The sequence below is a fragment of the Rhineura floridana genome, chromosome 14 (assembly GCF_030035675.1).
Source record: "Rhineura floridana isolate rRhiFlo1 chromosome 14, rRhiFlo1.hap2, whole genome shotgun sequence".
Taxonomy (NCBI): Eukaryota; Metazoa; Chordata; class Lepidosauria; order Squamata; family Rhineuridae; genus Rhineura; species Rhineura floridana.
Window position 1 is genome coordinate 37,712,213 of NC_084493.1, and position 16,895 is coordinate 37,729,107.

Genomic DNA, 16,895 nt, shown 5'->3' on the forward strand with positions numbered 1-16,895 from the left:
GGGCTACAGCTCCCATCATCTGTAACCACTGGCCATGCTGGCGGGGGCTGTGGGGAGTTGGGTCCAACAACGTCTGGAGGCACGCAGGTTAGCCAAATCTGCATGACTGCCTTGTGAGCCTTTCAAAATAAGGCTATGTTTAAACAGAGACATCCCAACTGTTTTAATAGTAAAATCTCATGGCAATTCAGAAAGGTTTCTGTCAAAGTTCTGTCATGGTTCACCTGCACATGCAGATTGCTGCAAATCCCCTCCTGTCTAAGCTTTTTCTGCCTGGGACTGGCTGCCTCTTTTTACCTTTACTGGCACTCAGGCCACTGGGCTAGACCCTGCCTCGCGCTGTAGTGAGCGAGAATCCCTTGCCTTTGCTGAAACTGAAAGCAGGAAGTCGTTTATCTTTTCTCCAGCATCCATGTTTCACTTACTTCTTGGCAGAGCCCCATCTCCTGAGCAAGTACAAGTAACGCTCAAGAGGTAAACTGGCTTCAAAAGCTTCCTGCCTCAGAGGTTCAAAGTGAACAGAAAGCCTCTGGGTAGTGGGATCAAGAATACTGACAGGCCCTTTCTCAAAATATTTTTAGTGAACTGCTACAGCCAAAGGACCTGAACTAATTATGAACAGCCACCTCCTCCTTGGGGTTTAAGCTGCACACTCGGAGCTGTTGCATGACAAAGAGCTCCTTCCTTGTTCACTTCCACCTTAGGGAAAGTTCTGCACGCGTAACAGCATGCTGAACACTGAAGCGAACTGAAAGGCCCTGCTTAAACAGGAGCTCTACAAGCACAGCCCAGAGAAGCAGAATCGCGGTTCTGACTTAATGTTTTTAACATGGTCTGGAACGGGGAAATTTAGTAACATCATTAGTCATTTAAGCTGACAAATTAAATACAGTGGTTTTTTAAATGTTTACTCTCAAGGAGCACCATAGATCAGCATCACAGCACCAGTTTGGCACCCAGAAGTTTCCAAGTTGAAATCCTCAGCACCTGCAGTTCAAGGATGTCGGGCTGCAGTTGATGGAGAAGACCCAGAGAGCCACTGCCAGGAAGACTCTTGGCTAGACTCAGACCAAGGCAGTTTCACAGGTTCAATCCTTTCCACATGGATCTGCCTGCTGTGGGATTCCTCTGCAGGTGTTGTGGACGCCATTCTGTATTGCAGGGCATTCTGTGGCACTGTCTGCACTGGGCACCAGAGGTTCCCCAGGAGCCCATATGAACTGAAAAGTGCCCCGGACTGCGCCTCAAAACTGTCCTGTAGCTGCATGCTGTAGGCAGGGGAAGGCACAAGCAGTCATTCAGAGAGGCTTGCTTGCCATTATTACCTTCGTATTAAGAAATCCCAGCATTCCTAGGAACACAGGCTCCCAGTGCTGGCCAGTACCTTGCCAAAGTTTTCCAGGAATTTGAAAAATGGTAGCCTAGGCATACAGATCAGGAAGAATCACTCCACTGGGATCACAGTATAATCAAGCCCACCTCAAGAACTCATCCAGACTTGCTATTCCAGTATAGTAGGGCCCCACTCATATGGTGGGTTATGTTCCGGACCCCCGCTGAAAAGCGGAACTCATTGAATAGAATAGCACACGACGCCTAAAAACCGCTGTAAAAGGGGAACAAGCGCCATGTGAGTGGGGCTTTATTCTAATTGTGTCTAATTGAGACTGCCACATTAGCAAAGCGCTGTAAAGCGTGGCCCTGCTGTACAACAGATTCACCTAAAACTGGGTAAAGCTCCTAGAAAGAAAGTTCTTCACCGTTGCCCCCCATAGTAGAATCTCATATATCTACAATTTTTTTAAAAAAATACAGAGATAGGAACACTGGCCCCAGAAATTCTATGCTTCCATGGCAAAAGTACGCTTTACATTTTCAAAGTAATAAGTACATCAACTTTGTGGTAAATCAACTGCAAAAAGGTAAAGCCCCTTATTCCTTACCTCCTGCTGGATTCCCTGCAGTCCCGCTGTTGGTGAGGACAACCAACGGCTCTGGGACTAAGGAGGACTGGCTGCTGGAGATGCTACAAAGGACATCAGAGACCTGCTCTGAGGCTGTGGTGCTGAGGCCGCCGGCGGATGTGGAATTTGCCGTCTGGGATTCCACTCTTGATGAGGTTGTTGGCACAACGGTGGGCTCTGTATAAAAACAACAACGTACCAAAATGCAAGCGCTTGCAGCCTGTTCAGGCAGCCTGTAACTCAGAACTCTTTTCTTGAACACACATCATGGCCAGTCGTGAGACAGACAATGTGGGCTTATGACTTGGCCGGTTGTGCCCATTCAGCAGTGTGCGTAGAACTGTTTTAACAGTGATGTTCATACTATTGCCTTCAATAGCTGGGCAGATATTTATATTAGCATCAACTCATGCGGCACGCAGCTTACGAGTCAGGTGTTGCTGATGAGCAGGTCCCATCCCATTGCTTATTTTGCGCACCCTTGGGCCTCATTTCCAGATAAAGTGTTACATCCATGTTCTTCAAAGGCAGGGTCAAAATTTAAACTGAGATACTATTTTTACCCACTGGTGTGGAATTGCTGTAGGACACTAAGACCTAAATGGCTTAGAAATAAATGCATTTGATCCAATTTTAAGAGAGTCTCTGACCCATATTCCAACTGAGACCTATCAGACCCCGTTGCCCTTGGTTCTTATTGCTCAAAGGAAGGCAGCCTCTCCCCTTTCAAACAGCACACTGGAAAGCAACAAACTGGAAAGTTTTCTTCAAAGGGAGCTGGTAACCCAGAAATCCTCGAAGGTCTGTTGCTTAGTTGGGGGTGGTTTATTTTATTCTTCGTTAAAGTTTTTTGTGAATTATTCATACCAGTATTTGACTCAAGATTGGAGCCCTAGCCTTCCTACCTAGGAACACAGAATGCTACCATATGCCCTCAGATCATTAGCCCATCTAGCTCAGTACTGTCTGCTCTAACTGGCAGCAGCAATCCAGTGTTTCAGGCAGAGTCTTCCCTAGCCCTGCCTGGAGATGTCAGGGACTGAACCTGGGACCTTCTGCATGCAGAGCTGATGCTCTCCTTCTGTGCCACGCCCCTTCCCTGGCTGAGTGGCACAACGCATGCCACAGGGGCAACCGCGGGGCTGAGAACAGCCTCTGGCTAAGGCCATGGAGGGCCGTCCTAGGTGCTTGTGGGAGGTGGATGGTCCTGAGCTAGATAGGCCAGCTCAAATGCGAGGCTATGCCACGCGTTCTCCTACAAGGCTCAAGGCCCACATGGCCCATTCCCAAGCCACAAAATTATACCGGAAGCCAGGCAGGAGCACCAGAGCAGAGCCACCTCAACCCATCTGTCAGGTTCACTGCACAAGCCCAGCCACATCAGTGAGTGCCTGACTGAACTGAGATTTGGATTCAGGCCCCCACAGCCCACCTTCAACCCACTGCACCACAGGATCTCACCGTGCCGTCATGAATTCCACAGCCAAGAAAAATGGCTGACCATACTGGGTTGTTTCTGACTACCCTAGGTTTCAGTGGGTCTACTCTGAGTAGGACTCAGTAGAGCCGGAGGAAATTGGAAGAGCAACCCTCAGCAGGTGAACAGAAAACGAACCAATCAAGAGGGTAGGAGGAAAAGGGGAGTGACCTGGGAGAGGGAGAAAAAAATACAGCATGCGGATGAGGCTGCGGGGAGAAAGTGCTGGAGTTGCTGGAGTTGGGTGGGCGGAAGGAAATGGAGTACCACAGAGAGAGCAGACGCAAATGGGCACTCACACATGCTGGGCCCAGTAAAACAGACCCTCTTGAAAATGCAGTTTTGTCATGGGTTTCCCATCCATGCAAACCACCATCAACTGGAAGATCCCATCTGTCTCTCGGAGCTGTAAAAATCACAGATCCAATGCTTTCAGCGCTGCCATGGCACAAAAGCAGGGATCCAACGCATGGATCCTTACAAATCCTCATAATATTAACTCAAGAGATCCCCTCAAAACCACTATCAAATCATAGGTCACTTCTTCGTTCATAGATGTGTTCCATTATTTGTTGCATGTTTTGCTGTCATACTATGTAAAAATCACGAAGATCCACGAGGATCTCTGCCTCAGACCAATGCTTCTGTGGGGTTGGTGAGCAGTGGATCTATGGTTTTTACAGCTCAGTTTTTACCCATACACCATTGAAAAGTCACATTCCCATGGATGAGAGGGCCACGGCTCTGCTGGCACGGCAACCTACCGTCCTCATCCACTGTGAGATCCACAACTTCTGCTGCATTTTGTCTCAGGGGCTGAATGACTGTGGAGATTCTACTACGGCTCCGCTGCTCTTGTGGCCATGAAGCGTGGGAGCTCGAACTGTGACCCCAGTGGGACCTAGAATGCCCAAGCGACGACCGAGACCTGAAAAAATAAAGAACAGGTGCTTGAAATCTCAAAGGAAGAGTTGCTTTTTACCATGACAGGTCTGTTAAGGTGACCACTTCTGCAATCTGCACCACCAGCTGCTTCGGAGGACGCCCATTCAAGACCGAGATGTGTTTTAAGCACTATTTGGTTTTCCAGATCAATTGTGGGCCAGTTTCAGCCACAGGTTCTCTACTCAAGGTCCCAGATTCAATCGCTGGCATCTTCAGGTAGGGCTGGGTGGTGGTGGAAACTTTTGTCTGAAACTCTGGAGACCCACTGCTACTCATGGCTGCTTTCACACATAATAAGCCAGACATTCTGGCTTATCATGAATGACCAGCATGCAGCCTTGGATTCCTGTTACATCTGAAACAGAGTTCATAGTTTGCTGTTCGCTGGCTTAGACACAGTGGGAAGCCAGGACCTCCTCGTTTATGCTGCTCAGGCTGGGGAAGAATGAAACTAGAGAGGCTGAGGGACATACACTACCAGCATGCTGCTTGTTCACAATAAGCCAGAGAGTCCGGATTATCTTTACAGCATGGAGACAATACTAAGCTAGATGGATCAATGGTCGGAGTCAAGATAAGGCAGCTCCTGATGTTCACAAGATCTCTTAACGGTTAAGTAGTCTGTGTCAGGTGATCACAAGTCTTTCTTGAGAACATGATGTGCTTCCTTTGCAGAAACTTTAGCCCCAAGGAGGTACAGGAGGTCCACGACATATCAGCCAGTGGTCCATGAGTCACCTTCTGTCCACCTTGACAGCTTGTCACAATATAATTTCACTATCCCAAGAATATGGGGTGTATTCAACTAAGTCCTACTCAGAGAAGACCCACTGAAATGAATGAACCTAAGTTAGTCATGTGTATCAGTTTCAATGGTCTACTCTGGGTAGGACTGGCATTGAAACCCACCCTATGTAAACAACTTTTCTGCTGCAGTATTGCTTTGGGGAGTACTGAATTGCAGACTGAAAAGATTCAAATGGACAAGGGTTAGACTAGGCCCAGTCTAACTGTTACACTGCACACATCACAAAACGTACAAATTAAGGGTAAAACATGGTACAATGATACCTTTTGCATCATTACAGATCTAATGAGCAGATGTAGTGTCACTGTACCCATGAGCCCCAAATTTGAATTCATATTTTTATTATATTTATGTTTCCTTTGATATCAATTATTGCTCTTGTCACCTCCTATACCTAGAAAAAGGAAGCCAAGGTAATGCCACTGAATACTCAAAACCTTTACTACATGGCTTATTCAGGAAAAGCGTGATGCAAACCTCAAGTTCGCCAGAGCATATTCATGATCCAATCAAAGATACCCGTTTTAACAGTCTAACATATTGATATATCAACTCACCCTTTGCCCAAGTAACGATGTGCCATTCTAGTGCCATTGCAGCAGGATGTATGCAACACAAACTGAGTTAAAATTACAAAATCCATATTAGAGCAAGTAGGAAAACCAAACTATCAAAAAATAGTATGCAAGCTCTCCAAAACACTTCATCAGGCTAGATTGCAAACTGAGCAACTGGTGGGGGAAGGGGAGAACTGTCTTTTGGCTGCTGTTGAAGTCATGGGAGTCTGCATGTGACCACAATCTAAAAATTAATCCCCCTTTTGCCAGTGTAAGAACTGCCTGGTATATCGATTCCCATTTCATGCCTATCAAGGAATTTGTGTGTTTGGCCCCAAAATGGACATAGACCTCTTTGCTACCAGCCAGGTCTTGTGTCTGCAGATGGGAAATTACCCTTCCTTCCCAGTAGGTCTTCCTGCAAGCTGATACCTGCATAACCCCTAAGAGAGTTCCATCCCTCATTCTCTCTTAAGACTGTCCAGCTGCAGTCGCCATGGCTTCAACACATCAAAAGATATTTTCCTCCTCACTCCACCCTTTATATTTGCCATCTAGCCTGATAAAGAGTTCTGGAAAACTCAAAATCTTACACACTATTTCAATATTTTGGCTGGCTTAATAAAGGCATTGCCCTAATTTGGACTTTGGAATTCTTCTTATGATCTACCTGCTCATGGCTACCTGCACTTTCTGAGTTAAAATTAGAGCATTCTGTAAATCAGTCTTCCCCAAGCTGGTGCCCTTCAGATGTTTTGGGCTACAACTGCAATCAGAACAATGTCCAAAACATTTGGAGGGCACCAGCTTGGAGAAGGCTACTGAAAATTGTTCCATTTAGAACAAATCAATTGTCTCAGTTCATTTCTGATTCTGTTTTTTGTTTTTAGGATGCAATTTTAAATTAAATTTTATTGTGGAGTTTGCTCATTATTGCACTGATATTATCTGCAGTCATCTTGGCGTACTGTTGTATCTTGTAGCAGGATACAAATTTAAAAATGAAGATAAAACAAAACATGCACCTTTGAGTGTGCCCTTGTAACCTCTCAGATTGGTTCCTACAATGACCTCCATGTACGACTATCCTTGAAGGTTGTCTGGAAGGGCACTGGATGTTAGGAGTGAATCGGAGAAGTACACTTCACCAACTATGGCTCAGCTGCCCTGCTTGGAAATATACTTCAGAGCAGAATTCCAGGTGCTGGAAAACCTTTAAATTCTTAAATCCAGGTGAGACCAAATCAGGCTCTTCCAAATGAACCTCCACACATATCAGTGATGGTTTTATCTTCTCACTCCCCCACCACCCAAGCCATTTGGACCATGATAGCCCATAGGGTGTGTCACCACTGAGAAGGCCATCTCTCAGGTGCTCCCTCTTGTCTTGAGTATGGTCCATCACATCTGATATCCTTCATTTTCTTTTAGACATCATGTTAAACCAGGATTGTCAAACCATTAAGCTTTTAATCTGTGATTAATTGGGGAGTCTTAACTGCAAATTAGTATGTTTCCAATCTCTATCATTGACATAATATTTTAGTAATAAATGGCTTTGTTGTAGTCATCTATCTGTTGTTCTTATTAATGCCCAAGGTAGCATACAAGAGCAAGGTGGCGAAGACAAGCTTGAACCCGAACTGATCAAGAACATGTCTTCCTAGGCAGTAAGCGCCATAGCTCAGTGGCACAGCAGACACGCTGCACACAGAAGGTCTCAGCCCAACATCTCCCATTAAAAGGATCTCAGGATAATGAGGCTGGGATGGACCTTTGCCTGAGACCCTGAAGCCAATACTAGACTAGATGGGCCAATGGTCTTAGTCTAAGGCAACTTCATACATTCACCAGATAGATCCAAAATAGTTTGGGACTGCTTGAGACCCACATGCCTCAGGGAGAAGAATGCCTTCCAGATCAGTAGTTGGGGAGGGACCACAGCTCAGTGGCAGAACACATCCTTTGCATGCAGACGTTAGAAGGATAATCCTTTGCCTCTCCTATTAAAAAGATCAGGTGGCAGACTATGATTTCTTGAAATCTTGGAGAGACGCTGCCAGCCAGTGCATGCAATGCTGTGCTAGATGGACAAACAGCCTGACCTGCTATAAGGCAGCTTCCTGGGTTCCTATTTGGCCAAAGTCAGTGTCCAAGCGGCTCTGCCACAACAGGGACGCAGACGTGTGGGCAGGGAATCCTGTGAAGTAGTCACCTTTTAATATTCTTGGGAAAACGGTATTTGGTATGCTTGTAGAGGAAAGCAACAATACCTTTTTCTCTTTCAACTAGCAAATATCGGTGCTAAGTAACAATTACACAAGTGAAGTGCAGAAATAAGTTTGCTGGAATCCCGTGCCCACATGTCTGATCTCACACCTCTGAAGCATGTGAACATTTTAAAAGAAATGGGGGTGCCACAGCATTCGATTGTCCTGATGCGCAACCTATACTCTGGACAAGAGGCTACTGTAAGGACGGAATATGGAGAAACTGATTGGTTCCCCATCGGAAAGGGTGTGAGACAGGGGTGTATTTTATCACCCTATTTGTTTAATCTATACGCAGAATATATCCTACGGAAAGCAGGATTGGACCAAGATGGAGGTGTGAAAATTGGAGAGAGAAATATCAATAATTTCAGATATGCAGACGATACCATACTCTTAGCAGAAACCAGTAAAGATTTGAAACGAATGCTGATGAAAGTTAAAGAGGAAAAGCACAAAAGCAGGACTACAGCTGAACATCAAGAAGACTAAAGTAATGACAACAGAAGATTTATGTAACTTTACAGCTGACAATGAGGACATTAAACTTGTTAAGGATTATCAATACTGTGTCACAGTAATTAACCCAAATGGAGACAATAGTCAAGGAATCAGAAGAAGGCTAGGACTGGGGAGGGCAGCTGTGAGAGAACTAGAAAAAGTCCTCAAATGCAAAGATGTATCATTGAACACTAAAGTCAGGATCATTCAGACCATGGTACTCCCGATCTCTATGTATGGATGTGAAAGTTGGAGAGTGAAAAAAGTGGATAAGAGAAAAATCAACTAATTTGAAATGTGGTGTTGGAGGAGCGCTTTGCGCATACCATGGACTGCAAAAAAGACAAATAATTGGGTGTTAGAACAAATTAAACCAGAACTATCACTAGAAGCTAAAATGATGAAACTGAGGTTATCATACTTTGGACACATCATGAGAAGACATGATTCACTAGAAAAGACAATAATGCTGGGAAAAACAGAAGGGAGTAGAAAAACAGGGAGGCCAAACAAGAGATGGATTGAGTCCATAAAGGAAGCCACAGACCTGAACTTACAAGACCCGAACAGGGTGGTTCATGACAGATACTCTTGGAGGTTGCTGATTCATAGGGTCACCATAAGTCGCAGTTGACTTGGAGGCACAAAACAACAACTCCCCACCTGCCTCCTCATCCTGGGCTGCCTTTCGGGAGGTGGTCACAGTTTGCCTTTCCAGTCTATAATTTCATTTTGTTGCTTGCCTGAGGATAAACTTAATGAGAAAGTCAGCAGATATTCTGCCTCATCCCATTGGACCAGAGTAGTGGCCTGATGAGGGGGGAGAACTCCATGTAAATATGAAGTGATTGGCTGGGAACAGACCCTTCTCGAATTAAGTCTCAATTAAGAGGCAGTCAGTGGGTGAATCTGTCAGAAGAAGTCAGTCAGACGGTGTGAGCTTGAGGACAGAAGGAAGAAGCCAGAACCAGGCAGGGGGCAGGGTTTTTTTTAGAGATCTGGGACACCTGAGAGAAGCCAAGAGCTGAAATCACTGGCTGGAGCTGAGGAGGGCTGTGTCCCAAGAGGCAGGCTTCAAGCGAGCTCTGAAGCCAAGAGTCAGCAAGGTTGCTGGGCCAAGGTGAAGACTTCAGTAGAAGTTCTGATGGAAGCCTGAGAGATTTCGAAGGCAAGAGGCCATGGACAGCTGTCTGCTACATCCTGGCCTCCCTGCGGGGCCTGGCGAGCTTCGAGCAGGCCTGCCTGCCCGGGGCTCACTGGTGGTGCCTGTGGCCGTGGATGACCCGCCCGTCCCCTGAACCATCCCCGGAGCCAGCATACAGAGGGTCGGGCCCCAGGGTGGGTGGGTCTTTCTCCGCCTTCTCCTGGAGCAGAGGCACACCTGACCTCTCACCGTCAGGGTCCTCCTCCTCCTCTTCCAGGACATCGGTGGAGAAGTTGTGCTGGTGGTGAAGGAGGAGGCGGCTGTTGCATATAACTGACCTGGTATTTAGATATATGGTGGCAGCGATAAAAGGGTTGGATAAGTAAGTAAAAGGTTATAGCTTGAGTAGAGACAAAATTAAGATGTGGGACCTCTACAATTTGGTGGCAGTGGAGTGGAGTTTCTCCATAACCTACCCCTGGGCTGCAGCCCTTCCCAAATGTCAATCATGTATGCAAAGATGCACATACATTTAAACAAGAGGGCTCTCTTCTTCTAAATTTAGAATTGGCATCCATATAATGCAGAGGCAGAAGGACAGGCTCTAAAGAACACCCAGTGTCTGTACCACTGCACAGTGAAAAATTAAAAGAATGGCAAGATAGAAGGCTTAACATATCACTAAAATGGCAAGTAACTAGTCTATATCAGGAGCTGCCTGTAGTTAACCTGTAAGTTCCAACTATCAGAAGAGGGTTAGAGAGATTAATAAAACAAAGTTTAAGGAATAGCTGTCCATGCACATTCAACAAGGTCCTGGCTTACTTGCAAAGTTATTATTATACTCCAACAACAATAACAACAAAGATAACATGAGCTGCCGGAAGAGTCAATGGAAGCCTTACCGGTAACTTTCTCCAACAGTTACAATCTCTACTTCACTGTCTGTTGAGGTAACATTGATTTCTTCATTGGCAGTGACTTGGGGAGTGGAGGACGCTTCGATCACCACCACATCTTCATCAATACTCCCTGAAAGGCACAACATAAAGGAAAGAGAAGACAAACACGTTGCATTAGAAGTGAATTGCACAGGGTATTAAATATATATGGTGTGAAAAGAGGAAAGTATTGCAGAAAATGTAACTAAAAAGTAGTAATACAACTCTTCCATGGTGGTTACATTTACTTTTATGAAGCTGCAGCCACTTTCAATGGTGTCTGAGAGCAGTTTTGGCTCTACAGAACAGGTTAGCAGCTGTCTGATGGGTGAGGAACAGCTGACATCTACCAAGTGGTTGTCCCCAGATCAGAGTAACTCCCAATTTATATCCTGTCATTCTTTGAAATTCAAGGAAAGATGCATGGGAAATTTGGAAGACAACCTCTCATCCAGGCACCGCTTAGCTTCAGCAAAATGGTTGCATCATGTGTTTTCAGATCATCACTCCGAGACCAGGTGTGGGGAAGCTGAGGCCTTTCAAATGCTGCTGGACTCCAACTCCCATCAGCCCCAGCCAGCATGACAAGAGCAGGGAATCTAGCAATACCTGGATGGCAGTAGATTCCCTGGCATAGATTTTCAATGGGAAGCAGATAACTGAGGGTGAAGTCATAACATGTCAAATTATCCTTTATCTTAAAGCACCCACCCCAACTGTCCCTGCACTTGGAGCTTTCCCAGACTTTCCTGGACTATGTAGCACTTCAGTTTTAAGATTCATTGAACGTAAAAAAAACCCTTTCTCTTGCAAGTGAAGACTGATCCTACACCTGTGCAATTTGCTGCATGTACACAGAGGGAAGCCACCGGGGGGGGGGGGAGGTCATACACTGGAACTGCATGGTCGGCAATTCAGGACAGACAGACAGAAGTACTTCTTCACACAGCACATAGTTAAGCTATGGAATATGCTACCACAAGGTGTAGGGATGGCCTTCAACATAGATAGCTTTAAAGGGGATGTGACAAATTCATGAAAACTAAGGATAACAGTGGCTGCTAGACACAAGGGCCATGTACTAGTTATTTATTTATTTATTATTTGATTTATATCCCGCCCTTCCTCCCAGCAGGAGCCCAGGGTGGCAAACAGAAACGCCAAAAACACTTTAAAACAGCATAAAAACAGACCTTAAAATACATTAAAACAAAACAATGTTAAAAACATTTTTTAAAAAAGCTTTAAAAACATCTTTTAAAAAAGGGGTAAAAACATATTACTGTATTAAAAAAAATATTAACAAGCAATTCTAACACAGACGCAGACTGGGATAGGTCTCAACTTAAAAGGCTTGTTGAAAGGAAAGTCTTCAAAAGGCGCCAAAAACATAGCAGAGATGGCGCCTGCCTAATAATTAAGGGGAGGGAATTCCACAGGGTAGGTGCCGCCACACTAAAGGTCCATTTCCTCTATTGTGCAGAACAGACCTCGTGATAAGATGGTATCTGCAGGAGGCCCTCACCTGCAGAGCGCAGTGATCGACTGGATATATAAGGGGACGGGATTGCAAAACTATGTAACTTATTCCTAAATTGAGCCTCCATAACCAAGTACTGGAAAGTGGTCAATGTAACATCAATTTCTCAAAAGGGATCCAAGGGGAATCCTGATTAACTTAATAGTTAGTTTAAGGTCTGTTCCAGGAAAACTGGTGGAAAACATTGGTACAGAAAGAATTACCAAGCATATAGAACAAATCTTGCTGAAGAAGAACCAACATGGCTTCTGTAAGAGTTCTTTGAGAGTATCAACAAGCATATAGATAGAGATGATCCAGTTGACATTATGTACTTAAGACTTTCAAAATGTTTTGGACAAAGTACTTCATCAAAGACTCCTGAGTAAGCTTTGCAATCATGGAACAAGAGGTGAGGTCCTCTTGTGAATCAGGAACTGGTTAAGAAAGAAAAAAGTAAGAGAGTAGGAGTGAATGGACAATTCTCCCAATGGAGAAAGGTAGAAAGTTGAGTCCACCCATAAGATTGGTGTTGATGCCTGTGCTTTTCAACTTGGTCATAAATGATTTAGAGTTGGGGTAAGCATTGAGGTGCCCAAGTTTGCTGATAATAACAAATTGTTCAGGATGGTTAAAACAAAAAGGGATTGTGTTGTTGTTGTTATGTGTCTTCAAGTCGACTGCGACTTATGGTGGCCCTATGAATCAGAGACCTCCAAGAGCATCTGTCATGAACCACCCTGTTCAGAATGTGTAAGTTCAGGTCTGTGGCTTCCTTTATGGAATCAAGCCATCTCTTGTTTGGCCTTCCTCTTTTTCTACTCCCTTCTGTTTTTCCCAGCAGTATTGTCTTTTCTAGTGAATCATGTCTTCTCATGATGTGTCCAAAGTATGATAACCTCAGTTTCATCATTTTAGCTTCTAGTGACAGTTCTGGTTTAATTGTGAGGAGACCCAAAAAGTTCTCTCTAAACTGGGTGAATGGGCAGTAAAATGGCACATGAAATTCAATGTAAGCAAGTGTAAAGTGGTGCACACTGGGGCAAACAATCCTAACTTCATGTATACGCTCACAGTGTCTGAACTGTGGGTGACTGACCAGGAATGAATCGAGCTCGTACAGTATAGCTCAATGAAGATGCTGACCCCGTGTGTGGTAGCTATGAAAAAGGCAAATTCCATGCTAGGAATCATTAGGAAAGAGACTGAAAATAAAACTGACAATAACATAATACCATTATACAAATCTAAACTGAGACCACACTAAGAATACTGTGTACAGTTCTAGTTACCTCACCTCAAAAACAGAAAGTTGGCCTCACCATAAATTGTCCTTCTGTTCAGCAGAAAGTGGACCATACAGGCATGGGTTATCTTCTCCCACAGGCAGAGTCAAAAAACATTTTTTTGAAAAATCAGCAAGTGGCCAGCTGGAAGGGGAGGTAACCTTTTTCCAACTTCCAGTTTGTGACATGGCTAAACCGGCGAGTGGCTGGCCACGAGAAAGCTGAATCATAATACTGAACAGGGGGTGGAAAAAGAACAAAGGAAATATTAGAAAACAGGGTTGGCATCAGAGGCCCTCTCTGCACTGATTGGGTTACCTCGCGAAATCACCTATGGGCCCCGAGAAGCTCTCTTCACTTCCCACAGCCTAGGTTCCACAGAAGGTTAGGGCTGTATGCTGCACTCTCCACTGACCAGAAGAACACTTCACAGTAAGTCTAACTCTCCATTCTTGGTCAGCAGAGGAATGGAGCATACAGGCAAGGAATGTACCAAAGCAGGGACCCCTTCATCCCTGGGCACAATGTGAACCTAGGACACAACTCTCTGGAGTACACTCCTACTGAAGGTGGTATCTGCAACGCCATACTTGTCCACCTTGTAATGTTTGACAAAGATGGACAGACAGGCCCAGGGCACAGATTTCTTCCAAAGGAGCGCTTTTGCGGAACACTGCTGTGGCTGCCACTCCAACTGAGTTGATGGTGATGTCAGGGTGCAGAACTTCGCCCTTGGCTTGATAGGCCTTGACCATGCAGCCCCAGTGGCTGCTGATGGATCTGGATATCATGCCACCTTAGGCCCCTGGCTTGAAGGAGACAAAAAGGAATTCCAATTTCCTGAAGGGCTTGGTCCAGTTCAGATAGACTCTGAGGACATGCCTCAAGTCTAGTTTGTGCCACTACTCCTTTTGGTGGACTGGACTGGGGCAGAAGCTGGGTAGGACAATATCTTACCCCCTGTAGAAGGAAAACTTGACTCTGGGGAGAAAGCTGGCAGTTGAGCTCTTCTAGATTTGAGAACCACAGCCATCTGGGCCAATCAGGGGCCATCACCACTCCTTGTGCCCGAAGGGTTCACACCCTGTGCAGAAACTTGCCAAGTAGGAGAAGGGGCAGGAAGGCATAGCCCCTGGAGCCAGGGGGCTGAAAGCGTATCCACCTCCTGTGCCCTGGGATCCCAGAATTGGGACATGATGGTCTCCAGTTGAGTATTCAGTAAGGAATTGCAGGGGAGGCCCCATTTCCTCCTTTGGCTGGGCTGAAGCCTCTTCACAGGGTTCCAAACGAAGAGTAGCTATAGCCTTAGAGCCTAAGACAGGATATGATTCAGGCAGGTACAGCCATGGGGGGGGGGAGGATGTTGCCAGCCCCCTCCTCCCTCTCTGATCCTAAGGAACGCAAAGGAAAACTAGCCCCATCATCAGAACCTGCGTCAGGACCTGCGTGAAGGAAAGGCTGCCTGTGAGGCTGATAGCCTTGGTGCTAGAGGTGTATCTCTTGCATGCCTCCTTGTGCTGGGATTTAGCCTTGAGAGCATAGGAATCTTTGCACTTGTTCCTTCCCCTCCCGCTGGCCAGGCTAGGGCTGGATGGGGGAGAGGAACAGGGATGACCCGGGCCAGTGGTGTTTGGAAGAGCGCTCCTCATGGGCCATTAGAGCTACCAGGCTGCACACTGGGAGCAGAGGCTAGGGATTCAATCACCCGTCCTCCATTGCAAACATGGCCCGGTACCTGAGATGGTGATGTGCTTGCTGTTCTGCAGCGGAGGTGCATTGCAAGGTCTCGCAGTCAATAGTCCAGTAGGCAAGGGACTGATGCCTGCTTCCCCAGCAACCATTGGCCAGTTCCCCCTTGGTGGTGGTGAGGCATGGGAGGGGTCTGGGACTGGTCTTGGCTACCTCTTCACTGCAGCATCTCAGGAAGCCAAGGTTCTCTCTATCTTCCTCTCCCCCCTTTAGCTAATCACTGACAGGCAGGAGCAGCAAGAGATAGAAGACAAAGACTAAAGATTCTTTTCTGGGGGGGGGGGAGTGAAACCCTGTATCCCTACTGGAGATGCAGAAGCAAGGTGCTGACTCTGTTAACTCACTGGAGATGAAGTCAACACTGGAAGTTGGAAGGTTACCTCCCCTTCCGGTTGGATACTAACTGGTTTTTCAAAAAAGTGTTATTTGACTCTGCCTCCAGAAGGAGTTAACCCATGCCTGTATTGCGCTACTCTTCTGCTGACCAGAAGGGATATTTTAGAACTGGAAAAGGTCCAAAAAAGGGAAACCAAAATATCATGAGGATGGAAGAACTGAAATGTATGCAGAAAGGTGACAACATATGAGCTTTTCACTTTAAAAAAAAAGGTCAGTAAAGGGTGGACATGATAGATGTGTATATAATTAAGCAGGATATGGAAAAAGTGGGTAAAGAGAAGTTTTTTCTCCTGCTCTTGCAATGCTAGAAACTGGCACATCCAATGAAGCTGAATACTGGAAGATTCAGGAATGACAAAAGTACTTCTTCACACAGCACAAAGTTAAAACTACAGAAAACGCTTGACAAGATGTATCAATGGCCACCACCTTGGGTGGCTTTAAAAGAGTGTTAGACACATTGATGGAGCATAAGGCTATCAATGGCTGAGTAATTACCTCCAGTTTTAGAGTCAATATACCGCTCAATACCAGTTGATAGGAAGCACAAGTGGGGAGAATGCTGTTGCGCTTGCAAGCCTCCCATAAGGAGGGTTAGCCATTATGAGAACACAACACTAGACAAAGACTCTTGTTGCACGTTGATATACTGTACATAAGTTTTAATGCTGTGGTTCCCCAACTTTTTTCCTCAAGCACCACTTGAAAATTGCAGAGGGTTTTGGCACACTAGCTAATGGTTATTCTGCCTGTTGCAGCAACTGTGATGTGCTCTGCCAGACGCTGTATGATTTTTTATTGTATTTTAATTGCTTATTTTATTTCATATATACAAATAAATTATATAGAATTCAAATTGTAGAACAATAAAATACAATAGAAGAAATGAAAGAAGCAAATTAAAAATTAGTATGAACATTTAATGCAGGCAAGCAACGGGCCGCCTGAATGAAACTTGTGGGCCACAGTGGGAACCCCTGTTTTAATGGACTAGAGTCCATTCCATCAGATGCATGAAGGGTTATCTTCAGTTGGTAGGCAGTAGAGATGTATATACACATACCTGCCGGACTGAAAAAAAAAACTTTATGCATCTGATGAAGTAGACCATAGTCCATGAAAGCTTTCGTACAGAACAGGCCAAGATCTAAAGTATTACGAGACTTTTTGTTGTTTGCACTGATTTAATATGCTATTGTTCAGATTTTACAGAAACCTCCTGGTGATATGAAAGCACATTTATTAACTGTCCACTCAAAGACGGGAAATATTAAAAACAAAAGGTACAAGCATCAACATTTCTACTAGCCACGTGGAGCTGTTTCACAAGCCTGT

At 45.3% G+C, this 16,895-nt stretch overlaps 1 protein-coding gene across 8 annotated transcripts in view; it reads right to left on the reverse strand.

Annotated features, from left to right (window-relative positions):
- Positions 1-16,895, reverse strand: part of RNF111 (ring finger protein 111) — a 50,429-nt gene that overhangs the window by 18,160 nt on the left and 15,374 nt on the right. For all 8 annotated transcript variants that reach the window (XM_061594795.1, XM_061594793.1, XM_061594792.1 and 5 more), the window contains 3 exons: positions 10,572-10,698; positions 4,206-4,369; positions 1,944-2,141 (listed from right to left, as the gene is read on the reverse strand). In XM_061594795.1, the coding sequence (XP_061450779.1) occupies positions 1,944-2,141; positions 4,206-4,369; positions 10,572-10,698 (489 nt within the window). The remainder of the gene's footprint in view (positions 1-1,943; positions 2,142-4,205; positions 4,370-10,571; positions 10,699-16,895) is intronic.